Source organism: Schistocerca serialis, chromosome 4, assembly GCF_023864345.2.
Source record: "Schistocerca serialis cubense isolate TAMUIC-IGC-003099 chromosome 4, iqSchSeri2.2, whole genome shotgun sequence".
Taxonomy (NCBI): domain Eukaryota; kingdom Metazoa; phylum Arthropoda; class Insecta; order Orthoptera; family Acrididae; genus Schistocerca; species Schistocerca serialis.
The window spans coordinates 396,317,934-396,345,266 of NC_064641.1; the positions used below are offsets into that span (position 1 = coordinate 396,317,934).

At 39.2% G+C, this 27,333-nt stretch overlaps 1 protein-coding gene across 5 annotated transcripts in view; it reads left to right on the forward strand.

Moving 5' to 3' along the window:
• The window catches only part of LOC126474925 (glycerol-3-phosphate acyltransferase 1, mitochondrial), a 427,627-nt gene extending 402,349 nt beyond the window's left edge, over nt 1–25,278 (forward strand). For all 5 annotated transcript variants that reach the window (XM_050102436.1, XM_050102437.1, XM_050102435.1 and 2 more), the window contains 2 exons: nt 89–281; nt 24,703–25,278. In XM_050102436.1, the coding sequence (XP_049958393.1) occupies nt 89–281; nt 24,703–24,884 (375 nt within the window). In that variant the 3' untranslated portion in view covers nt 24,885–25,278. The remainder of the gene's footprint in view (nt 1–88; nt 282–24,702) is intronic.
• Nucleotides 25,279–27,333: the final 2,055 nt, after the last annotated feature.

The window sequence follows — 27,333 nt, forward strand, 5'->3', positions numbered from 1 at the left end:
AGTGATTTTTCTGTTGGTTGCTTAGATTACCAGCTTCCTTTTTTGCCCTTGAAATAGTTCTATTTTTCTTACTGTTGCTTTATTTCAGGTAAATCTTGATGCAAAATCCATAGAGCATCTGAGATATTTTGAAGGTCTTTTAAGACCATTGATCGATACATATGCTATTAGCGCAGAAGTTCTGAGTCGCCTTGTAGGCCGGCAACTGCTCGAGAAGGAACTGGTTCAAGAAATTCTAGCAGAAATCAAAACACAGATTGACCTTGGTCACTGCTTTCATGGTAAGTTGTTCTTGATTTTAACTTGTGTGGAACCCGGAAAAACATGGCAGATCATTTTCTTCATAGTAATTTAGCTGTTGACTGAGTAGAGCTCTATTATAGATAAATTTGAGCTCTATTATAGATAAATCTTTCATGATAAAAATAGTGCCATATGACTCTGTGGCACTATTTTTATCATGAAAGATTTATGACTCTGTGCCCCCCCATGAACCATGGACCTTGCCGTTGGTGGGGAGGCTTGCGTGCCTCAGCGATACAGATGGCCGTACCGCAGGTGCAACCACAACGGAGGGGTATCTGTTGAGAGGCCAGACAAACATGTGGTTCCTGAAGAGGGGCAGCAGCCTTTTCAGTAGTTGCAGGGGCAACAGTCTGGATGATTGACTGATCTGGCCTTGTAACATTAACCAAAACGGCCTTGCTGTGCTGGTACTGCGAACGGCTGAAAGCAAGGGGAAACTACAGCCGTAATTTTTCCCGTGGACATGCAGCTTTACTGTATGATTAAATGATGATGGCGTCCTCTTGGGTAAAATATTCCGGAGGTAAAATAGTCGCCCATTTGGATCTCCGGGCGGGGACTACTCAAGAGGACGTTGTTATCAGGAGAAAGAAAACTGGCGTTCTACGGATCGGAGCGTGGAATGTCAGATCCCTTAATCGGGCAGGTAGGTTAGAAAATTTAAAAAGGGAAATGGATAAGTTAAAGTTAGATATAGTGCGAATTAGTGAAGTTCGGTGGCAGGAGGAACAAGGCTTTTGGTCAGGTGATTACAGGGTTATAAATACAAAATCAAATAGGGGTAATGCAGGAGTAGGTTTAATAATGAATAAAAAAATAGGAGTGCGGGTTAGCTTCTACAAACAGCATAGTGAACGCATTATTGTGGCCAAGATAGACACAAAGCCCATGCCTACTACAGTAGTACAAGTTTATATGCCAACTAGCTCTGCAGATGATGAAGAAATAGATGAAATGTATGACGAGATAAAAGAAATTATTCAGGTAGTGAAGGGAGACGAAAATTTAATTTAATAGTCATGGGTGACTGGAATTCGTCAGTAGGAAAAGGGAGAGAAGGAAACATAGTAGGTGAATATGGGTTGGGGGGAAGAAATGATAGAGGAAGCCGCCTTGTAGAATTTTGCACAGAGCATAACTTAATCGTAGCTAACACGTGGTTCAAGAATCATAAAAGAAGGTTGTATACCTGGAAGAATCCTGGAGATACTAAAAGGTATCAGGTAGATTATATAATGGTAAGACAGAGATTTAGGAACCAGGTTTTAAATTGTAAGACATTTCCAGGGGCGGATGTGGATTCTGACCACAATCTATTGGTTATGAACTGCAGATTGAAACTGAAGAAACTGCAAAAAGGTGGGAATTTAAGGAGATGGGACCTGCATAAACTGTAAGAACCAGAGGTTGTAGAGAGTTTCAGGGAGAGCATAAGGGAACAATTGACAGGAATGGGGGAAAGAAATACAGTAGAAGAAGACTGGGTAGCTCTGAGAGATGAAGTAGTGAAGGCAGCAGACAATCAAGTAGGTAAAAAGGCGAGGGCTAATAGAAATCCTTGGGTAACAGAAGAAATATTGAATTTAATTGATGAAAGGAGAAAATATAAAAATGCAGTAAACGAAGCAGGCAAAAAGGAATACAAACGTCTCAAAAATGAGATCGACAGGAAGTGCAAAATGGCTAAGCAGGGATGGCTAGAGGACAAATGTAAGGATGTAGAGGCTTGTCTCACTAGGGGTAAGATAGATACTGCCTACAGGAAAATTAAAGAGACCTTTGGAGAGAAGAGAACCACTTGTATGAATATCAAGAGCTCGGATGGCAACCCAGTTCTAAGCAAAGAAGGGAAGGCAGAAAGGTGGAAGGAGTATATAGAGGGTTTATACAAGGGCGATGTGCTTGAGGACAATGTTATGGAAATGGAAGAGGATGTAGATGAAGACGAAATGGGTGATAAGATACTGCGTGAAGAGTTTGACAGAGCACTGAAAGACCTGAGTCGAAACAAGGCCCTGGGAGTAGACAACATTCCATTAGAACTACTGATGGCCTTGGGAGAGCCAGTCATGACAGAACTCTACCATCTGGTGAGCAAGGTGTATGAGACAGGCGAAATACCCTCAGACTTCAAGAAGAATATAATAATTCCAATCCCAAAGAAAGCAGGTGTTGACAGATGTAAAAATTACCGAACTATCAGTTTAATAAGTCACAGCTGCAAAATACTAACACGAATTCTTTACAGACGAATGGAAAAATTGGTAGAAGCGGACCTCGGGGAAGATCAGTTTGGATTCCGTAGAAGTGTTGGAACACGTGAGGCAATACTAACCTTACGACTTATCTTAGAAGAAAGATTAAGAAAAGGCAAACCTACGTTTCTAGCATTTGTAGACTTAGAGAAAGCTTTTGACAATGTTAACTGGAATACTCTCTTTCAAATTCTGAAGGTGGCAGGGGTAAAATGCAGGGAGCGAAAGGCTATTTACAATTTGTACAGAAATCAGATGGCAGTTATAAGAGTCGAGGGGCATGAAAGGGAAGTAGTGGTTGGGAAAGGAGTGAGACAGGGTTGTAGCCTCTCCCCGATGTTATTCAATCTGTATATTGAGCAAGCAGTAAAGGAAACAAAAGAAAAATTCGGAGTTGGTATTAAAATTCATGGAGAAGAAGTAAAAACTTTGAGGTTCGCCGATGACATTGTAATTCTGTTAGAGACAGCACAGGACTTGGAAGAGCAGTTGAACGGAATGGACAGTGTCTTGAAAGGAGGATATAAGATGAACATCAACAAAAGCAAAACGAGGATAATGGAATGTAGTCAAATTAAATTGGGTGATGCTGAGGGAATTAGATTAGGAAATGAGACACTTAAAGTAGTAAAGGAGTTTTGCTATTTAGGGAGTAAAATAACTGATAGTGGTCGAAGTAGAGAGGATATAAAATGTAGACTGGCAATGACAAGGAAATCGTTTCTGAAGAAGAGAAATTTGTTAACATCGAGTATAGATTTAAGTGTCAGGAAGTCGTTTCTGAAAGTATTTGTATGGAGTTTAGCCATGTATGGAAGTGAAACATGGACGATAACTAGTTTGGACAAGAAGAGAATAGAATAGAAGCTTTCGAAATGTGGTGCTACAGAAGAATGCTGAAGATAAGGTGGGTAGATCACGTAACTAATGAGGAGGTATTGAATAGGATTGGGGAGAAGAGAAGTTTGTGGCACGACTTGACTAGAAGAAGGGATCGGTTGGTAGGACATGTTCTGAGGCATCAAAGGATCACCAATTTAGTATTGGAGGGCAGCGTGGAGGGTAAAAATCGTAGAGGGAGACCGAGAGATGAATACACTAAACAGATTCAGAAGGATGTAGGTTGCAGTAGGTACTGGGAGATGAAGAAGCTTGCACAGGATAGAGTAGCATTTTAGAGCTGCATCAATCCAGTCTCAGGACTGAAGACCACAACAACAACAACAACAATGACTCTGTGGTCCCTCCCAGCACTGTGTCTCTGTTTGTACTTAGCACATATTTTACACTCCGTGAATTACTTTGTGTAATGTAAATTCCATACTTATGTCTCTAGGCAAATATGAATATTACAGAGGCTATGAAGTGACTTATTGTTAATTATACCTGAAACCCAGAAGTGTCCGGAAGTCATCCTCAATACATATACTAAATCTGTTTTGTTCTATAGATGTTGTCAACTGTCATAATTAACTTCTTAATGATGGGCATCATGAATTTTCATCATACCAGTGTGACTCTAATAAGGTTTACTGCTTTCAAGTGCTAGTGCTAGTAGGTGCATATTCTACAGGAAGCTACCAACACTTCTGTCACAGGCTGCCATGTCCTAAGTGTTTTGGGTACTTCTTGAGTATCATAATATTTTTTTATTTTTTTCTTCCATGAAGAAATTTATTCAGAAGAAATTGTAGAAGTGTTTTGTGGTGTTGCGGATAAGTATGAGCTGGAAGAAAGTGGAAGAATGAAACCTGGTTCAACACAGAGTCTTCTCCGTCAAGATAGCATCAAGCGGTTGCTGAGGTGTATGTACGCTTTCAACAAATGTATTAAACAGTGTCACATGGTCTCAGTCCATGAAATGCTGTGGGGGCAATTAGGATTTAATCCTGTGAAAAAGTCTGAGATTCATCCCAAGATGTTAGTGCACAGCATGGTGAGCAAGAACTGTGTACCATTCTGCTATTCTCCCCTTGTTGACCAATTTCAGGGGGCCAATATGTGCTTCACCACTGAGATGAACAAATTACTTTTGTTGCAAGCTGCACAGCAGTACTGTGAGTTACCAGATTCATTTATGGTGGTTGATAATTTGCCTTTATAGATGGCGTTTTGGACAGCTTCTGTTTAGAGGTGTAGTGTCAGATGTATTGACTACTAGACATGCACCACAAACAAGTTGTATCAATATATCAGGCAAATAAGTATAGCAAGAGTGTAGTGATATCTGTATACAGAGTAGTGGTTTTGAACTTACTTGCATCATCTGGACGAGCAGCTTTCAGTTGGAGCTTATCCCCAAAAATCAAAAATATATTACAGAACTGACATCCACTTCATAGTCAATATTTCCTTGATATAGCATTTTAACTGTTGAGAACAGATCTTAGCAGCAGGAATCAACCATTAGTCTTCTGTCCATGACACTGGAAATTTATTTAGTACTACACTTGTCAATGAAAGGAAGGAATATTAGGTTTTAATGTCCCATCAGTATGGATAATGTACACTTGTAGGTGGCAATCACCTTTCTCACTTGCAGTTGTCCACTATTATAGAAGAATTTGAAGTGAGGTTAATTAGGAAATAACTTTGTGTTGTCAGTGGCAATCCAAGTGTATTAATGAGCTGATCACTATCACAGAAATGTTACGTTTGTATTAGTGTGTCTGGAAGAAAGAAGTACGTACTTGCAGTCCTTGGGGTATTAAACAATGTCACACATGCAGTGGAGCCTCATACTAGGGCTAACACTCAAGATGAAGTTCTGCTGTCTGTTATTGTCATGCCGATAATTTATCAATCATTCCATATATACTGCACATTTGATGGTACATTCATTGGCTAGGGCATGTCAAGTTCTCTTCAGCACATGACATTCTCACATCCACCTCTGTAGTAATGGTTTTGGAAAACAAATTTTTAAAGTGAGGCTGTTATGCCTATGTTCAGATTTATTTTTTTTTTTTTTTTTTTTTTTTTTTTTTCCAATAAGGGTAGTGACCTCTCCGGCAATTCCCAGTAGTAGCGGTTAAATAAATCTTCTGAAGCCCCGAGGGTTCTACTCAACTTTTGCCAGTGTTTGTCCAGTTGGTTTGTAGATTTCAGATTACAAGCACTGAATAGAATGTGTATGTCTTAAGTGTTTAGTTTATTTGTTTGTTTATATACTTTGAAAGACTTGTCAGTTTACATGTACAAGTTAGTAATACCAATTTACAACATTATAAACAGGTACGTAAATTTCAGTGTGTACCACATTTACATTGTAAAAATTTTTACATCCTTTATTTCTATCCCTGCTGATTTTAAGTGTAACTGGTGCAGCAGTTAAACAGGTAATTTGGCGACCCTGACAATATCACATTTCATTAGGAGTTAGAGAACAGGAGATGTTCAGTCAAGGTGTTGTTGCGGACCAGTGAACAATGCACTAGTGCCATGAAGGCATTTTACAAAAACAGCAGCTACATGGCCGCACAGCATGTATTTTGTGCTCATTAGAATCTCGCGGTCTCATCGGCAAATGGCATCAAAGTGTAGTAAGAAAGGTGGGAAGAAGTGCAAAACAGATTTGTACACCACAGATTTTTGCAAGAGTGGAAATCTTTTGCCAGAGTCCCAGGCTTTCTGCAAGCAACCATGTGCTTCAGCTCGACACATCAGATCATAGGGTACAGCGAATATTCCACGAAAAACTGCAGTACCTCCCATACAGAAGTCAGACAGTGTAAAAACTGAATTCAGACGAGCTCCCAAAGCGATTGCGCTTTTGCCGGGAGTTGTTGGAACTCATGAACAACAACCCATGCATGTGTGACAATCTGATCATGAGCGATGTGGCCAATTTTTATTTGTCAGGCTTTGTTAACAAGCAAAACATAAGATACTGGTCATGTCAAATTCCTGAAATGCTTCATCAGACACCACTTCCCAGACAGAAAGTGATAGTGTGGTGCAGCATATCATCATTTGGAATTGAAGGGTCTTATTTTTTTGAAGACAATTGCAGCAGTGCTGTTACTGTGAATGCGGAACACTATGTTCACATGTTGAACCATTTCCTGCTGTGATAGCTTGATCTTTCTGTAATTAGGAGGGTTGTTTTTTAAGTAAGGGCCATTCGCGCGTATAGTCCCGTAGTTTGCGCGGACGCTGCAACAAGCCACCGCGCCACTTGCTGGCATCCTTCCCGTTCACACTGATGCAAGTTGCAGCTCTGTAGCTGACGTGTACGCATCGCTGTGCTACTTTATAATGTTTACGATTATTGAATCGCCCGCCGCGTGTGAGATACGGTCAGTGATACGTTTTTTCACCGCGAGAAGCCTATCAGCTGCAGAAATTCATCGTCAGTTAACAGAAGTTTATGGCTTGAATGCAATGAGTGAAGGTAAAGTGCGTCAATGGGTTAGAGAGTTTAAAAATGGCCGTCAAAACGTCCATGACGAAGAACGTTCAGGCCGGCCCTCTGTGATCACTGATGATTTGGTGGCTGCAGTCGAAACAAAGATTCGTGAGGACAGAAGATTCACAATTTCCACTCTTTCTTTGGAATTTCCACAAGTTTCAAGATTGGTTTTGTACAAAATTGTGTCTGAAAACCTAAACTTTAAGAATCTGTGTTCTCGGTGGGTACCCAGACTCCTCACAGAGGACCACAAAGGGAATAGATTTGCCACTTCATTGGACTTTTTGATTCGTTACAAGGAAGAAGGGGATGACATGTTGAGTCAAATTGTCACTGGAGATGAAACATGGGTATCCCATATAACTCCCGAAAGCAAGCGACAATCGATGGAATGGCAACACACGACCTCACCCGTCAAGGTCAAAGGCAAACAGACGCTGTCAAAGCGCAAGATTATGGCAACTGTGTTCTGGGACCAGCGCGGTGTTTTGCTAGTGGACTTTATGCCACTAGGAACGACAATCAACTCAGATGCCTACTGTGCAACTCTAAAGAAGCTCCGCAGAGCAATTCAAAACAAAAGGCGCGGCATGCTGACAAAAGGAGTTTTGCTCCTGCACGATAACGCTAGGCCTCACACCTCTCAAAAGACTCGGGATTTGTTTCCTTCTTTTGGCTGGGAAGTTTTGGACCATGCACCATACAGCCCCGACCTTGCTCCTAGCGATTTTCACCTTTTTCGGTACGTGAAACACCATCTTGGCGGGCAGCGCTTCAATGACAACGATGAAGTGAAAGCGGCCGTGAACTCTTGGCTGTCGGAGCAGGCGGCCGAATTCTTAGAAGAGGGAATTAAAAACTTAGTTGTACGGTATGACAAGTGCTTAAATAAACAAGGCAACTATGTAGAAAAACGGTAAAAGTGTGTAGAATCAGAAAATAAAAGTTTTCTTACAAAGGTATTTGTATCTTTTTTAAAAAATAAAAACGGCCCTTACTTAAAAAACAACCCTCGTACAAACGCTTTCTTCCAACAAGATGGGTCGACATGCCATATTTTGTAGCATTCCATTAATGTGCTGCAGATCATCTTACCTGCTCATCTCGAAGAATGGAGATGTATCGTGGCCTCAAAGATTCCCTCACCTTTCAGCCTGTGATTTCTTCCTTTTGGGTCATTAAAATCTCAGATTTTCTCATGTTAACCACCATACACCTTCCAGAAACTGAAAGATCAAATTCAGGAGGAAGTTATTCAAATTAGAGTGACAGTCCTGCAAGATGTGATGTCATTTTCAAGTGATGGGCATTTTAAATTTAAAGCATTGTAAATTTATGTTGTGGGCCTTTTATGTTGCTGTGAATAATTTTTTGTAGCTGGGGGAGGTTCCCAAATTGCCAGTTCCACTGCTGCACTTGTTACTTGGTCATAATTATTTTTTCCAGCTGCAAGAACCTATATTCTGATCCTAAAATTGTGCAATTTACTGACTCAAAATGAAAATGGTGAACACGGTTGGGTTTCTAAGGTTGACAGTATTATTTATTTTGACAAATTTCATCAAGTAATACAATGGCTTTAGTAGGGCTTCCAGAGACCTACCTATGGAACAGTAGCCTGTCAAATCGCAGAGATTGAACCGTGCTAAACTCAGGCCCAGGTTGAGACTACCATGAGTGCATCTGAAACTCAGAGCCTAGGATCAGCACATCTGGTTCACATACTGATTGCATATGAGCAAAATTCTAAAATCCCAAGTCAGTACTGTTGTTTACCAGTCAATTTTTGTATCACTTGTAGTGCATTTGATGCATTTCAATTTAGTTGAGAGGGCTGCAGACAGTGGACTTACTATGATGTGTGCATTATGTTTTGGTGGCAACTCGTCCACATACATTCAGCGTAAAGTGATCTCTGAGGAGGATAATTTTATGACTACTATCATCGTGATAACATACAATGATCTCTGACAGTTTGTAGCACTGTTACCATCTTTCGACTTCAGAGCACTAACAGCTGCAGGTGCACACAGTAGCTGTCTGCAGAGTTGTAACAATGCTGAGGCGATGCCATAGAGATGTTTAGAAAATCATGTTACAATACTGGTTGAGTAAGGTCCGGGAAACTGCTGTGCCCAGAACACTGCAACTGTCAGGTATCAACTATAGTAGCTGCAACAATGTGCTCACACATTTACAAAAAAAAAAAAACGAAGATGCTATGAAAAGTTCTGAAAATGATACTAGCCATCACAGATATTTTATGATCAAAGAGCTAACAAATGTATCCAAACAGAAATGGCGTAAACCGAAACTGTATGATTTTATGAAAATAAAATAAAATTAATAGTTGCTCATATCTTGAAATCATTCAGAAAATAGATAGTAATGATGGAACCAGTATAGAAAAAAACATAGACTTGATAAAAAATGGTAAATCTATGTTACAATTTAACAATTCTTTTACAAAAATGTTTAATGTTTAGATTGCATTTATATAAGACAGTTACTGTATGATTAGTAGTTTCAGTTGTAAGTGACAACCATCTTCAGATCTATGAACAAGGAAACTACAAAAAATTCCTTAGAAAAGCCTCTTTGTATTCAAGGAAAAAATGTTGGCAGAAAACACAAACTCATGGTTGAAACCTACTACTTCAGTAAAAAATGGCAGTATGTAAAATTGTAGGTAAAAGCTATTCTATATCCTTTACCAGGATACAGATTAGCTGACTTGTTTTTCAAGGAGTTCCTTGCAGGATGGGGGAGTGGCTATGTACGTAAAAAACAGTATTCCTTTTGAGTCCGTAGACCTATCATGGCACTGCACTGAACAGATATTTGAATTTTGTGCAGGGTCAGTTGAGTTTAGTCAAACTAAACTTCAAATATTGTAGTTTATAGGTCCCCTAACTCTGACTTCAGAGCATTTGTGCTCGAGGTTGATAGGGTTCTTGATTCATTTTATAGGAAGTACCAGAAATTAGTTATATGTGGTGACTTCAGTATTAATTTTGTACGTGATTGTGCAAGATAAAGAATGTTGTTAGATCTCCTAAATTCATATGATCTGATGCAGACTGTGTTTTTTTCCGACTAGGGTGCAGGGGAACAGTGGCATAGCCATAGACAATATTTTTATTCATTCTTCATTACTAGATGGGCATTCTGTTAGTAAAAGCATGAATGGCCTTTCAGACCATGATGCACAAATTATAACACTAAAAGGCTTTTGTATTCAAACAGATGTCACATGCAATTACAAACTATGTAGGAAAGTTAATCCAACAGCAATAGAGAGTTTTTTAAGCTTTGTCAAGGAACAAGAGTGGCAGGTGCCGATAACATAGATGATAAATATAATGCTTTCCTTACCACACTTCTCATGCTCTTTGAGAGTTACTTTCCATTAGAACGTTCCAAACGAGGTACTAGCAGTAATAGGCAGCCCACGTGGCTACTAGTGGGATAAGGATATTGTGTAGAACAAAGTGGGAATTACATCAAAATGTTAGAAGTAGTCACAATCAAACTGCAGTAGCCCATTACAAACACTATCGTAAGGTGCTTAAAATTTTATTAGGAAGGCAAGGAGTATGTGGTATGCAAAGACAATAGCTAATTCACAGGATAAAATTAAAACCATATGGTCAGTTGTGAAGGAAGTGTCTGCTTAGCAGCACAAGGTCGATGATATAAAGTCAGTTCGGAGCAAAAATATTTCTATTACTGATAAATCAGGTACCGGACATGTACAGTATTTAACAATCATTTTCTGAGCATTGCCGGTGAATTAAATAAAAATTTAGCTTCTACAGGGAATCATATAACTCTCTTGGCAAATGTCTTTCAGAGATTGATGTCTTAAATACTCCTCTGTGATACAGACAAGAGGGAGATTGAGTCAGTAATTAAATCACTGAAGACTGAGGACTCTCGTGGTTATGATGGAGTGCCTAGCAGAATATTAAAGTACTGCACTGCACATGTTAGCCCTGTATTTAGCTAGATTTGTAATTTTTCCTTTAGGAATGGTCAGTTTCCTGAGTAATTAAAGTACTCAGCAGTAAAGCCGCTTTACAAAAGGGAGAATAGGATAATGTAGACAATTTTAGACCTATTTCTATGCCATCAGTGTTTGCTAAAGTTATTGAAAAGGCTGTGTATGTAAGGAAAATTGATCATTTTATATCACAAGTTCAGCTTTAGAAGTCATTTAACAACTGAAAATGCTATATTCTCTTTTGTCTGTGAGGTACTGGATGGGTTAAATAAAATGTTTTGAATGCTAGGCATATTTTTTTAAATTTAACTAAGGCATTTGATTGTGTTGATCACAAAATATTGCTCCAGAAGTTGGACCATTATAAAATACCAAGAGTAGCTCACAAAATAGCAACAGAGAGCAAAAGGTCATTATTCACAATGTTGGGAATGGTTGTAATGTGGGGTGTGAGTGGGGTACTGTCAAGTGGGGGTTGCCCAGGGATCAGTGTTGGGGCCACTCCTGTTCCTTATTTATATAAATTGTATTATTTTGGGTAACTCTAAAATATTTCTGTTTGCTGATAACACTAGCTTGGTAGTAAAGGATGTTGTGTGCAACATTGGCTCAGTTTCAAATAGTGCAATTCATGACCTAAGTTCATGGCTTGTAGAAAATAAACTAACGCTAAATCACAGTAAGGCTCAGTTTTTACAGTTTCTAACATGCAATTCAACAAAACCTGACATTTTAATTTCTTAGAATGGGCGTATGATCAATGAAACTGAAAAGTTCAAATTTCATGTTATTCTGATAGACAGTAAACTGTTGTGGAAAGCCCACGTTCAGGATCTTGTTCAAAGACTTAATGCTGCCATTTTTATTATTCAAAAGTGAGTGATCGTTCAATGCAAAAATTAGTCTCCTTTGGTTATTTTCTTCACTTATGCCGTATGGTATTGTATTCTGGGGTAACTCTTCCCATTCTAAAAGAATATTTTTGGCTCAGAAATGGGCAGTTCGGGCAATAAGTGGTGTAAGGCCATGAAACTCTTGTCAGCCTCTGTTCATGAGTCTGAGTATTTTGACATTGGCTTCTCAGTATATATGTCCCTTACTGTAATTTCTTGTTAACAATATTAGCTTATTCCCAAGAATAAGCAGCTTTCACTCAGTTAAATTTAGCAGAAATCAAACCTGCATTTGGATCGGAATTCCTTAATTCTTGTGCAGGAAGGTGTGCAGTATACTGCTGCATCCATTTTCAAAAAGCTGTCAGTCGATTTCAGAAGCGCTTTCAAATCGAAACTGAGGAGTTCCCTAATGGGTCACTCCTTCTATTCTGTTGAGATTTCCATGAAAAAGTAATCAGAGTCTTATTGTATTGTTGATTGTGTGTACTTAAACGTATGGATTGACTTTTTTCAGGTTCATAAACATTTTATTTTTCTCTGTTATTACTTTTATGTTGTAATTTCATGTATTGACATGTTCCATGATGTTGTAGATTTGGTCCTCAATTTTATCTTAGAGAACTTGACATGTAAATAAAATTTAAAAAAATGAATTTGCATCACAGTCAATGTGGGTTCAACATAAATTGGATGTTTGTTTGCTAACAGCAGAAACAAAACTGAGCCAACAAAACTGTAGGAATACACAAAAACAACAAATAGGAATTTCTTCCATACCAGATAACCGTTAAAAAATTTGGAAATGGCGGAAGGAGATGTCATTCCAAAGCCGTATAAATATCATTCATAGTAAAAATGTCAACGTACCATGTACAGAATAAATATCCTTATGTAACTCGTATTTGAAAATGAACACATGAGATTCCAGTGTATCAGCAATAATTTAAAAATATACAATACTTGTAACAGAATCAAGTTGAATGAAGTTCGTGTATCAGTAGAAATCACATCAATCATTAACTTGCATTTGTATGAAAGGCAGTTTCAGTGAAAAAAAACTTTTATGTAATGGCATAAAATTTGAGAGTGGCTCCTACATCTGTAGGAAATGAACCAGACCATATATAGTAAATAGTAGAAAATGAAACCGTAAGTTAAAAGCAGAAACAAAACTAAGTGGAAGAACATACCCTGGTTGATAAAATCATAGTCAGTTATCATTTTATAATTACATGAAGATCACTTTCTCTATTCCTGGGAACATCAGTTATTGCAAATAACTGTGGTATATATCAGTGAAAAAAAAAAGGTTTTTGAAAAGTGTAATACAATTTTATGAATAAAAAAATCTACGCAACAAGGGGCAGCAGGAGCAAACGCATATAAAAAATAAGGAAATGAACAAGTTTTTGGAGCCAGTGGTGCCTTCTGGCAGAAGGGTTGAAGGGGAAGGAAGAGGGATGAAGGAAAAGGACTGGCAAGGCTTAGGAAATAGGGAGAGTTATGGGAGAGTCATGCAGGAGCCTGCGTCAGGGTAGACACACCACACAGGGCAAGAAGGAAAAACTGACTGTTGAGGACTGCACAGGATATCTGTAAACCTGAGTGCTTAAAGGTGGAGGATAAGGAAATAAGCAAGACAGAAGTTATTGACAAAACATTGTGAAAAAGTTAATAAGAGCAGAAAGCTAAGTGCATTATACATGGTAGATGGCAGGGGGTGGGGGTGACACATGAGGAAATAAAAGATACAGGAAACAAGGAAATGAGAAGGGAGTGGTGTAAGAAAGAGTTACTGAAAAGAAGTGCTTAGCCTGAAGAAATTAAATTAAGCCAGGTGGATGAACCAAGGACATGCTGTAACCCTAGTTCCCACCGGCGTAGTTCAAGAAATTGGTGTTGAGGGAGAAAGCAGATTCCACATGAGGTGAATTAGGCACTGAGGTTTGTCAGGCACAAGGTTGGTGTAAGTGGTGATAGGAGAGTGCATAGGGCATGTTTTTCAGCAGGGACGGTCACGGGGTAGAAGCCATAGGGCAGGAAAATGGGAGCAGAAGTAGCATAGTGTCTGACCAGGATTTTGCGGAGATTGGAGGAGTAATGAAAAGCTATTGTAGATGTGGTGTGCAAAATGTCGGACAGAATTAACCTCATTTCAAAGGATGACATTAGGGAGTCTTAGTCTTGTCAAAGTAGCTGATTAACAATTTTAAAAAATTAGCTGATTAATACATTGAAGACCAGGATAGTGCTGATTGGTCTGCATCAGAAAAAATAGGTTTGCCTTGAATGCCAAGGCTGTATGGGAGTGAACATTTGATGTGTAATGGATGGTGACTGTCAAAATATAGATCTGTTGTTTGTTAGTAGGTCTAATATAAACAGAAGTGTATAGCTGACATTTGGTGAGGATGAGGCCAGCTTCAAGGAAAGCAGGTGTTGAGGGTTAAATAAATACTCTCTTTGTAGTGTATTAATCTTTGTATTTTATATCTCTGACTAGTAACATAAATGCGTTTTTTCTGGGACTTAGAATTGATGGGGATGAAAGAACAAGAAGAACGATCGCTCTTTCTGAAACAGGCTGCTGTTTTGCTGAACCTCCATGATAGGTTCCAAATGATGGAAGACAAGAGAGTAGTTTCATTACTAAGAAAGAAAGATATGATCCTTTATTCAAATCCTTGCAATGCAAAAAGATGTTTGACTTCATTTCAAAGAAAATTTTCTAGTAACGTTCATTTTCGTGAAATGTATTACTCACAGGGTGTTGCTTTAAGTCTGGGAGTTACAAAATGGAGAATTGTGTTTGATGCTTCATCACGAGAAAATGATTCACTGTCATTTAATGACACACTAAATTCAGGACTGAATTTGTTGCCTGAAATACTGTCAACTGTAATTTATTTCAAGATGCTATCATTTATATATAAAAACAAAGATGAGGTGACTTACCGAACAAAAGCGCTGGCAGGTCGATAGACACACAAACAAACACAAACATACACACAAAATTCAAGCTTTCGCAACAAACTGTTGCCTCATCAGGAAAGAGGGAAGGAGAGGGGAAGACGAAAGGAAGTGGGTTTTAAGGGAGAGGGTAAGGAGTCATTCCAATCCCGGGAGCGGAAAGACTTACCTTAGGGGGAAAAAAGGAGCGGTACACACTCGCACACACGCACATATCCATCCACACATACAGACACAAGCAGACAGGTCTTTAAATATGTCTGCTTGTGTCTGTATGTGTGGATGGATATGTGCGTGTGTGCGAGTGTATACCTGTCCTTTTTTCCCCCTAAGGTAAGTCTTTCCGCTCCCGGGATTGGAATGACTCCTTACCCTCTCCCTTAAAACCCACTTCCTTTCGTCTTCCCCTCTCCTTCCCTCTTTCCTGATGAGGCAACAGTTTGTTGCGAAAGCTTGAATTTTGTGTGTATGTATGTGTCTGTTTGTGTTTCTATCGACCTGCCAGTGCTTTCGTATGGTAAGTCACATCATCTTTGTTTTTATATATAATTTTTCCCACGTGGAATGTTTCCTTCCATTATATTGATATCATTAATTTGAATCCAACAATTACGTTTGTTATTGTCACTGTTACATTTCGAAATCTTTTCTGTCGTCTTATTTTCCTCTTTCTGTTTTTGCCAGTAGTTTCACTTTGTATTCACCTTCTCCTTTTTACCGTAATCTGCTATACTATTTTATCCCGCCTATATATATACTCAATAATACGTAGCCCACTTCCAAACCATAACCAAAAAAATTTTTTTTGCCGCTTTCAGCACTACCGCCGCTATAATATCTACCGTTTCTAGTTCACAAACAGCTCCTTTCACCTTTTAAACAACCATTTCGGCCAGTTCTAATAACTTTCGCTTTATTTCCATTTCCGTTTTTCCCACATCACTGATCATTTTTAGCCGCTTCCCACAGGTTTTAACGCCATTATTTCTTCGTCAGACAATTGTTAGCCTCATTTTCATAATCTGCCACCACAATACCACTCCTTTTAATATACTATACGCAGTTTTTTCGAAATTTTCCCGAATTTCTCCGTCCTTTAACGTGTTTTGGCGGCAACACAACCAACTAACCTTTATGCACATCGTTGTCTACCAACCCAAGTCCAACATAGCCCAGCTGTAACCAACACCTTTTCGCCTTTTTTCATTCCAGATCTCCAGTTTCTTTCCGGTTCACCTTTATGTCTCCCCATATATTTTTATTTTCATTTTCATTTCACCTCATGTTACACTTTCCACCTTCTAATACCATGTCACCCTCACAACACCCCCACAATGACCCCATTAAGTTTTATTTACATTCCCTGGTCTTTAAATATGTCTGCTTGTGTCTGTATGTGTGGATGGATATGTGCGTGTGTGCGAGTGTATACCTGTCCTTTTTTCCCCCTAAGGTAAGTCTTTCCGCTCCCGGGATTGGAATGACTCCTTACCCTCTCCCTTAAAACCCACTTCCTTTCGTCTTCCCCTCTCCTTCCCTCTTTCCTGATGAGGCAACAGTTTGTTGCGAAAGCTTGAATTTTGTGTGTATGTATGTGTCTGTTTGTGTTTCTATCGACCTGCCAGTGCTTTCGTATGGTAAGTCACATCATCTTTGTTTTTATATATAATTTTTCCCACGTGGAATGTTTCCTTCCATTATATTGATATCATTAATTTGAATCCAACAATTACGTTTGTTATTGTCACTGTTACATTTCGAAATCTTTTCTGTCGTCTTATTTTCCTCTTTCTGTTTTTGCCAGTAGTTTCACTTTGTATTCACCTTCTCCTTTTTACCGTAATCTGCTATACTATTTTATCCCGCCTATATATATACTCAATAATACGTAGCCCACTTCCAAACCATAACCAAAAAAATTTTTTTTGCCGCTTTCAGCACTACCGCCGCTATAATATCTACCGTTTCTAGTTCACAAACAGCTCCTTTCACCTTTTAAACAACCATTTCGGCCAGTTCTAATAACTTTCGCTTTATTTCCATTTCCGTTTTTCCCACATCACTGATCATTTTTAGCCGCTTCCCACAGGTTTTAACGCCATTATTTCTTCGTCAGACAATTGTTAGCCTCATTTTCATAATCTGCCACCACAATACCACTCCTTTTAATATACTACACGCAGTTTTTTCGAAATTTTCCCGAATTTCTCCGTCCTTTAACGTGTTTTGGCGGCAACACAACCAACTAACCTTTATGCACATCGTTGTCTACCAACCCAAGTCCAACATAGCCCAGCTGTAACCAACACCTTTTCGCCTTTTTTCATTCCAGATCTCCAGTTTCTTTCCGGTTCACCTTTATGTCTCCCCATATATTTTTATTTTCATTTTCATTTCACCTCATGTTACACTTTCCACCTTCTAATACCATGTCACCCTCACAACACCCCCACAATGACCCCATTAAGTTTTATTTACATTCCCTGGTCTTTAAATATGTCTGCTTGTGTCTGTATGTGTGGATGGATATGTGCGTGTGTGCGAGTGTATACCTGTCCTTTTTTCCCCCTAAGGTAAGTCTTTCCGCTCCCGGGATTGGAATGACTCCTTACCCTCTCCCTTAAAACCCACTTCCTTTCGTCTTCCCCTCTCCTTCCCTCTTTCCTGATGAGGCAACAGTTTGTTGCGAAAGCTTGAATTTTGTGTGTATGTTTGTGTTTGTTTGTGTGTCTATCGACCTGCCAGCGCTTTTGTTCGGTAAGTCACCTCATCTTTGTTTTTATATATAATTTTTCCCACGTGGAATGTTTCCTTCCATTATATTGCTATCATTTATAGATTTACACATTTACCTTTTGGCTTCACATGCAGCCTATTTCTGCTATCTGCAGCATTGCATGAATTGGCTGTAAGGTTTAAATACATTAATCCTGTTGCAGTAGAACTTATATACAAAACCTCTTTTCTGGGTGACTTTGTTGCTAGCTATGAGGATGAAAATATGGTCACATCTGTGTAATAACAGGTGACAGGTCTGTTGTAACAAATAAAATATCCAGTGGCAGAACGGGCTACAATTTCTAATATACTAAAGGGCATATGAAAAACAGAAGGGTGATCAGTTACAGAACATAACACAGCCTTAGGCATCAACTGGGATACGGAATCAGGATCAGGCGAGTTGGCACAGTGGTTAGCACACTGGACTCTCATTCGGGAGGATGACGGTTCAAATCTGCGTCCAGCCATCCTGATTGTGTGATTTTCTTAAGTCACATTGCTGGGATGGTTCCCTTGGAAGGGCATGGCCAACTTCTTTCGCCATCCTTACTTAACCCACTGGGACCAATGACCTTGCTGTTTGGTCCCCTCTCCCAAGTCAACCAACCAACTGGAATCAGATTCAGTCCTCTTCGATCACCATCTCATTACCAATAAATTAGAAGATGGACTCACAACTAATGCTCAATTACTGCACACAACAGCGAAATTTTATGATCCTCTTGGCATCTTTTCACCAATATCCTTAACAGGAAAAATCCTCTTTCGAGGTACATGGTGTAAAGGCATACATGGGGATGAGATCTCTCCAGATTTAGCCCCTGTATAGATGTTTTGGACATTACGACTCACTCATCTGCAATCATTCATAGTACTTAGATGATAGGCATGCACGGTCAAAAACTGCAAATTTCACAAATTCACATTTTTTGTGATGTCTCAGAAAGGACATATAGAGCAGTGCTGTACATTCAATCGTACGATACCAAGAATACATTTGTCTGTTTAGTTGCAGAGTTTCTTCTATCAAAAGGGTAATGCTTCCACGGCTGGAATTACTAGCTGCCCTATTGAATTCACGCCTTCTGAGATATTTCTGCCAGGCTGCCAGATTTATTTAACATTACAAACACATTAATGTGCAGCAATTCCTAATGGCACTTGGCTGGATATGAAGCAATCCAAATCTCTGGAATATGTTTGTTGCTAATAGAGTAATGGAAAGTGATGAAACTTTAATGCCATCACGGTAGAGACACTACCCTACCAAAGACAACCTGTGAGATTTGCTACCACATGGAACGTTGATTGAGAAATTACAGTCTTCCATGCTGTGGTGGCATAAGCGTCCATGGCTAACTCGTAAACCTGAACCCAAAGTTGGCCTCAACAACAAATCTCTTGTGACCCATTACTAAACACACAAAAGATGTTCAAACAAGTCTTAGCTATTAACACGTGGGTGTGTCCCATTGACGCATCAAAATACAGTTCTTATTAGAAATTGTTGCACATAATGGCATGGGTTCTCCGTTTAATCCATAATGTTCCACATCCGGAAAAGATAAAGGGTTAATTCACTGCTCATGAACTAGAGTAAGCAAAACGAAGTTGAATACAGATGGCTCAGCAGGAAAGCTTTCCAGTGGAATACCACCCACTTAAAAACAAGACAGAGTTTCAAGTGAAATGAAAGATAAAACATTAAACCTGTTTCTTCAAGATGGTCTCATACAACTTGGAGGATGACTTCATTTTCCGATCTTGAATGTACTGGAAAAAGATCCAATACTCTTACAAGGTTCTCATCCACTCACGAAGTTACTTATTTGACAGACTCGTGCACTCTTACGCCATTTAGCAACTGTTGTAGTATTAGCTGAATTACAGAATGAATATTGGGTTTTAAGGGGAAGACAAACAGTAAAAGGAGTCATACACATGTGTCCCCCTTGTAAGAGAGCCAAAAGTGCCCGAAGATGTGAAAGAGAACCTCCTCTAACACCTGACCACATTAAATTCACTACACCATTTGCAGTAACAGGCTTAGATTGTGCAGGACCACCTTCTGTCAAAGTCGGCAACTTGTTACAAAAATGTTATATGTTACTATTTACACGTGCCACTACAACAAGAGCTCTCCACCTCAAACTCATATCAGATGCAGCACAGATAAACTTTTGATGGCCTCCAAAGATCTACTACAAGAGGAAGACTACCAGTTACTATTTATTCAGATAATGCAAAAAATGTTTCAAGCAGCAATACAGAATTGAAAGACATTGCACATTTCTTCGAAGACGCAAGGCTCAGCCAGCACTTTGCTCACCAAGGTGTCTGTGGGAAGTTTATTCTACCACGGCCAGCTTGGTGGGAAGGTTGGTGGGAATGCATGGTAGGAAATACAAAACGTTGCCTCTGGAAGAATCTGGGAAAATCACTAATAGATGTAGAAACACTCAGGACTTTATTAATAGAAATGGAAGCCACCAACAACTCATGACCAATCGCACATGGGGAATCAGATGCACTGACACCAAGCTGTTTCTTAACAGGAGAATGATTAACTGTAATACCCACAGGTCCTAAACCTAGTACACTTAAGGATCTGTGAAGAGAAGCAAAGCTATGAAAAAAATTGCAAAATGATTTTATGAATAGATGGCAGAAAGAATATTTGTTAGAATTAAGAAACTTTCATGAATTTCAGTATCCGAACAAGAAATGGGTTAAATATAGAATGAGAGACATTGTGCCCTTACAAGAGGATAAGCGACCAAGACATATGTGGAAGAGAGTCCGCATTATGGAAACGAGAGCAGGGAGAGATGGAATGGTGCAGACCTTAATTCTTCAAACTCTCTGTGGAAGAAATGTTACTTGTCTGGTGCAACTGGTCATCCCGCTGCAGGTCAACCAGGGTGAGGAGGATGTCAAGGGTTACATAAATACGCTATTTGCAGTGTTTTAATTTTTGTATTATGCATTTCTGACTAGTAACGTAAATAAAGCTGTAAGATAAATATATCTTGTCCTGTCAGTTGTTATATGATACATATAAGGGGCCATTTGATTCAGAATAGAACCCGCTGAAGTTTAATTGGGTAGAATCTTAAGAAGTCAGGCTCATCATGAGTTCATATAGCAAAGAGATCATCAATTTCTCTGAACCAAACCAAGGGCTGATGGCTAACAGATCCCAGGAAAGCCCACTCCAAGCAACCTATGAAAAGGTTGGGATAGTGAGGAGCCATCCTGGTTCCCATGGCTGTCCTCCTGATCTGTTTGTATTTCTGCTTCTCAACGATAAAGTAGTTGCTCATAAGTGTAAAATTGAAGAAATTGAGCAGGAAAGGTTTGGTATCAGGTGTGTGTACATGGGGAATGTTGGTATAGAGGGAGATGGCATCAAAGGTAACGGGCAGGGTGTGTGGTGGGATTGGACACAGGTACGAGACGATCTGTAAGGCTTGCTCTATGCACCGTCCTACCGCCACCTATACCAGCCCTGTAACTGACAAAACATATACTATAAAAGGGAGAGCATGCCCTGTAACATGACAGTTGTGACCTCGGTGCGTGTTTCACCACTTGTGACATCTTGATTCCCTGCTCCCCATCCAATATCAGTTTCTCATAACTGCACATGTGGGAACTGATGTTACAACATGCTCTTGGTTCTTGCCGTTCACATTTCCTTAATTTACATTAATTTATTTGGTCACTGCATTTCTTTTCAGTAGCTGTCTACCACATACAATGCACTTAACTTTCCATTGTTATTAACTATTGCACTATGTTTTGTCGGTAATTTCTATCTAGCTTATTACCCTATCATCCACCTTTAAGCTCTCAGGCTTTCAGATCTCGTCCAGAGTTTCCCCACCAACCAGAGTTTCATTCTCATTCTGTCCAACAGGTGTCCCCTAACCCAGAGCTTTGGGTGACTTTTCCGCAACTCTGTCCATCTGGTAACCTTACCAGTCCTTCCCCTAAAACCCTTCTGCCAGAAGAAGGAACCACTGGCTCCGGAAGCTTGCACATTTCCTTATCTTTTCTATGCATTTTCTCTTGTTGCCACATTTTTTATCTATACAGTTATAACTATGGTAATAGGAATTTTAATGGAAAAATTGAACAAGAATTAAGAGAAGTTTCTTTAGTGGTAAACTTTGGGTGTGACACTAGAGAAAAATCTCTGTGCTTATTGTCAAGAGGAACAGTGTTTTGTCTTTAACCCATTCTTTCTGAAGACAGCAAATAGAAAATGGACTTGACATGAACCAGATGGAACTAAAACTGAAACTGACTGTTCAATGACAACATACAGGCTGTGTCGTCATCTTAAACCGCTTTATAATTTCAGTTGATAGAATAGAAAGATTCAAAGTGAAATAGAAACAAATCTAGAAAATAACAAATTCGGCACACGGGAAATCAGAAATATGAATGACAGGCATTATTTAATTGTATATGTATTATAACTACATAAATGAAAAGGGCAATTATTTAACAGTGGTACTGAGGAAATGGCTGTAGAAGCTGTGCGTAAGATAGAACAAGGGAAGTAAGAAATAGCAAACAGAATGGCTGGCTGATCATCATTCCCACATAAGATTGTGAAGAAGTTAGACCAACGGTGGCATACAATATGATTGTGTTACAGGTGGCACTGCTTCTGATGAAAGGATGTGTGTGTGAGAATCCTGGAATAGGATGTGCTGGGTAGGTGCACAGGTGTAGCACCTGGTTCTTTCATAGAAATATGCTCCATGTGGCAAGGGTTTATGGGCAGCTTGTTTGTGGACATGGTCAAAAATTTAGGGACGTGTCGATGTGGCTTGAGAAATCTGTTATGGATTATGCTTGGAAGGTATGCCCTTATGTTACACCATTGGTAAGACTGCAATGTACTGGAGGTGTGCACTCCCTTCTATGTGCCATGGTCTGATGAGCATCGAGGCTTTGTCATAACACATTTGTTAAAAACAATGATAGTGTGGCGTCAATGCAGAGTATTTTTCATAGGCAGTTTGGTTTGAATCATCATGACAGGGTTCCTGATGCCAAAAACAATTAGGAAATGGATTACTAGTGTTAGACTGACAGTATGTGCATGTCTTAGAAAACCAGCTGGCCGGCCTTAAAGTCTGAGGACACCTGAAAACAACATGGCAGTGAGAGCATCCATTGAATAGTCTCCATTGCACTCTGTGCAGAAATGTGCTGTTGCTCTTGGGATATTGTCCAGAACTGTAAGGTGAATTTTACACTCTGACTTTCACCTAGACCCCTACAAGTTGATGGTTGTTCAAGAACTTAGTCCATAAGACTGGGTGAAATGTACAGATGCTTGCAATGCAGTCTTAGTCTCTGTGCAATCCGACACTATTCTGTGGTCTAGTGATGAAGCACATTTTCGCCTATCTGGCTCAGTAAATAAGCAAAATTTTCACTGCTGGGCAAATGAAAGCCCTCGTGAACTTCACCAAAGAGCTCTGCACAGCCCCAAAGTGACAGTTTGGTGTGGTATGTCCTCCATAGGCATTATGGGGCCTTACTTTTTTTAATCTCGAGGTGCAACTGTTACTGTGAATTCTGGGCACTATTGTGAGATGCTGGAGAAACTTTTTCCCCCCAAAATGGAAGAGTATGGTGAGGAATATGACTCAGAAGCCTTTTGGTTTCAACAAGATCGTGCCATGCCTCATATTGCCCATTGTTCATGCCAAATTCTGCGAGAATAGTGTTTCCCAGCCTCCTGATCTCCTGACAAGGGGCCGTTCCATGGCCCCCTTGCTTCCTGGTTTTGAGCCCCTGTGATTTTTTTTTCCTTTTGGGATACCTCAAAGCAGATGTTTACTAAGTTCAACCAAGGACCTTGGAAGCTCTTAAGAGGGCCATTACAGAAGTCATTGCTGGAATAACACGAGATATGCTGAGAAAAGTTTTGAAAAACGTTTTTGAATGACTCGATATGTGCATCGCTCGCGAAGGTCATCACCTGATTGATATAATTTAAAAAAACTAATGAAAATGGCATTAAATTTAGCTATCAGAAACAAAAACCTTTTTAAATTATCTTTGTTGGATGTTTTTACAATTCACTCATCGAGTCCATGCTGCCCCACCTTGTAGCTATAGGTCCACAGAGATAAAATTTTTAGTGTGGAAAATATGACAGTTCTTATTGTGGAGACATTGTTGATGGGGGGTTTGATTTGGATGGGGTTTTTATGCCATCAGAGAGGTGGTGGTCTATGTCCAAGGAGGTGGCATGCTGCGCTAAGGAGAAGCAGATGAACAGACAGTAGAGATGGTGTGAAGGAGACTGTGGACTGGATCTTGGCTTTGGTTTCAGATCATGAAGTTGTTAGCCGCGAACTTAACCAGATAAGGGATTTAGGTTTCTGGAAGGGTGTCTTGGAAGTCTCACAAACAGTTTGGGTGTTTTGTGGATTTGTAGTTGTAGTCATAGGTTAGGATTTAGCTGATCATTCTATAAAGTGGCATGTGTGGAGTCAGCACGACATTGGGAGTCATAATAGTGCTTAATGGCAGCAAGGCCAAGGGCATGTTTGTAGATAGGGAGAAGGTATCTGTAGTGGAAAACAAGCTTCCAGATAATAATGGGGTGGTGATGGAAGAGAGGTGATGAAGGAAGTGGTTTCACTCTAGTCCTCCCCATTAATCTGTTGGCACACTCTCATTTCATCAAGAGTCACACACAGTTTCTACCAGGGTTGGTTCATCGGTACTACAGTGCTATTCCATTCATTTTGGTAAACAGGATATCAGGCTTTGTGAAGAAAGGAAAAAATCAGTTTCGATTAATGTATACACCCTTCACTGTTTTTATTTTATTTTGACTCATGCGGTGTTAAGTCTTTTTTCTTTCTTCTTCTTGAGAGGGGGAATCATAACTTAAAAAGCTTTCGTGTGTACAAAGTGTTTCTTGATTTGCAAGCCTTTTATTCTGATTTATTTGTTATTCCTTTTGTCCTCTCCCGCTCCAAAGTGGTTTATTTTTATTTACATACTGTAATATGTAATTGTAATGCTGGCTCCATTTTCTTTCAGAGGAAAGTTTGTCTGTTGAACTTGTGAAGAATTCGCTTAAGTTGTTTGAACATTGGGGTCTGCTGGAGTGCCATACACAAGAAAAAATCAAATTATATTATTTGAAAGAAGAATTTGATTCCGAACATCAAGTGCAGAAAATTTTTGACAAGATTCAAAAATTCAGGATCATCAAGAGATGAACTTAGCATCACGTTTGTGCAGTATATATAACATTACAGTGATTCAAAACTGTTCAGTTCAATTAAGGTTCTTTATTTTTCCTCCTTTGCCCATTGTCATCTAGGTTTTACTTTCCCTGATGATATGTAAAATCAAGAAATTGTTGTACATACACAACCATAGACATAATTTTTGCAGATTATCAGACACGATTTTCTGCTATAAAATCCATTATTGATTGCAGATTCTGCAGCTTTAACGGAAAAAGTCCTGTATCTGAGATATGTATTCTTAGAGAATGGAATAATGTAAAATAATTGTCCTCAGTGGCATATATTTTGTGAGAGTTCTCACAGTTGTACATACTTAGAATAATTTTAAATACAGTACAATAAAGTTTATATTTTGTTTGTAGTTGTGTGTGGTAACGGGATTAATTATCTTCACTGTTTTGTTCATTGATCAACTCATTACTGTTTCAAAAATAGTGCTATTATTTTTGATAACAGGAGACTCACTATTTTTCTAGTTTCATCTAAACAAATGGACATATGGTGTTGACACTTTCATGCTTGCAACACATTAAAATGAACACTGAGGTGGTATTTGCAGTGGTATATTCTTACAGTCATGTATACATAAAACTTAGCTGTTCAGTGGCAGATAATAGCACCAATTTTGACAGCATAACATCAGAAATTATTTAAAACTGGGTAAACACACTGCAGTCATATTGTGATTTAATAGCTATTCTTTTAATGAAGATTATCTTACATCTAAGTCTTTCAGTATAAAGCAGAAGAAATAATTAAAATTCATGATCATGCAGAGAAACCTGTTGCAACATGTTTGTGATTTAGACATCCATGATGTACTTATGGACTTAGTGACTTTCAGTAGCAAGTGATACAATTTTAGAAGTGGCACAACTGCAGTAGATAATCCATGGTTATTGAATGTGATATCCTTCAAAAATAAAAAAGGTATACTGAAAATACCAGTTAGCCAGTGAATATCAGATTCATGCTAGTTCATTTTAATGTGGACTGTCATATAAGAGTTCCTAATTTTATTGACATCGGAAAACTATGTTACAAATGGGGAAAGAGGAACCAAAACAGAAAATAAAATTGGGATGTGCAACAATAGTTGGCAATATTCAATACTGAGATGCACTATCGTGCAAGGTGCATTCAGAAAGTAAATTCCAATGCCTGATAAAGAAAATAAAAGCTTCCCAATTATGAAATGTTTATTTGAATATTTACATAGATTCACTATTTCTCAACATAGTCACCACCATTGTTGAGGCATTTATCAAAACAGTGCACAATCACTTGTGTGCCCATGTCATAGGAGTTGGTCACCAATGCCTGGAGCCGCAAAGTCATTCAGTCTGCACCTCAGCATTGTTGTGGTAATGTTTTGCTGCCAGAAGATGGAAGAGTTGAAAGTCACTTGGGCCAAGGTTGGGGCTTCAGGATGGATGGTCAGAGATCTCCCATCCAAAATGATTCATCACATTTCATGTGGCTTTAGCTGTATGGGGTCTCACATTGTCATCCACATGCTTAATGTCTCTTGTCAGAATCCCTCGTCTCTTGATCTGGATCGCATCCTCAGATGTTTCAGTGCCTCACAATACCGATCACCATTTACAGTCTCCCCTAAAGGTAAAAACTTGCACAAGAGGACACCACATTGATACCAGAAGCCAGGGGTTTTGACAGAGAATCTCTGCTTGAATTTAGCCTTCACAGTTGAACCACTATGCTGCTAGTGCATTGATTGTTGTTTTGTTTCTAGTCTGGTATGCGACAGCGACAGCGACATTTTATCCCCAGTGACATTGAGATTGCAAAACTCTTTGCCTTTCTCTGCATACCACTGTAAGAATGTCAATGCTGTGGCCAAATGTTTGGTTTTCTGTTCACTGTGCATTGCCTTAGCACCCATCTTGCATATAGTGTATGAAAAACAATCCACCAGAAGACAATTTCATGCAACAGCAAGCAAGACATCTGGGGGAATTGGCGAGAGAGGTCCGAGATTGTGCAGCCCCAGTTCTGTAAAATTGTTTACTGGACACTTTCTGTCAGATGTCATCAGTGATGGTCGTCCACTACACTTTTTGTCATGAATATAGTTTTGTTCTTCAGCGAATTGCTTGCACCATCTGGCCATACTGTCATTTATAATGTTGTGTCCATAAACATGCCACAATTGGTAAATGATCTCTGTTGGAGATTGTTTCTGAGTGTGCAAAAAATGGATAATTGCACAAACCTCACAGTTAGCATGATACAGTGTCACAGCAGCCATTTTATCCTCACACTGTTCAGTAATCACTGCCACCACAAGACTGAAACTGCACTGCTTTATTCTCACATACCTATTTTCTACTCTTGTGCATGTGCGTTCTCCTATCTGACAACTCATGCCACCTCTGTATGTGATGGGAATTTACTT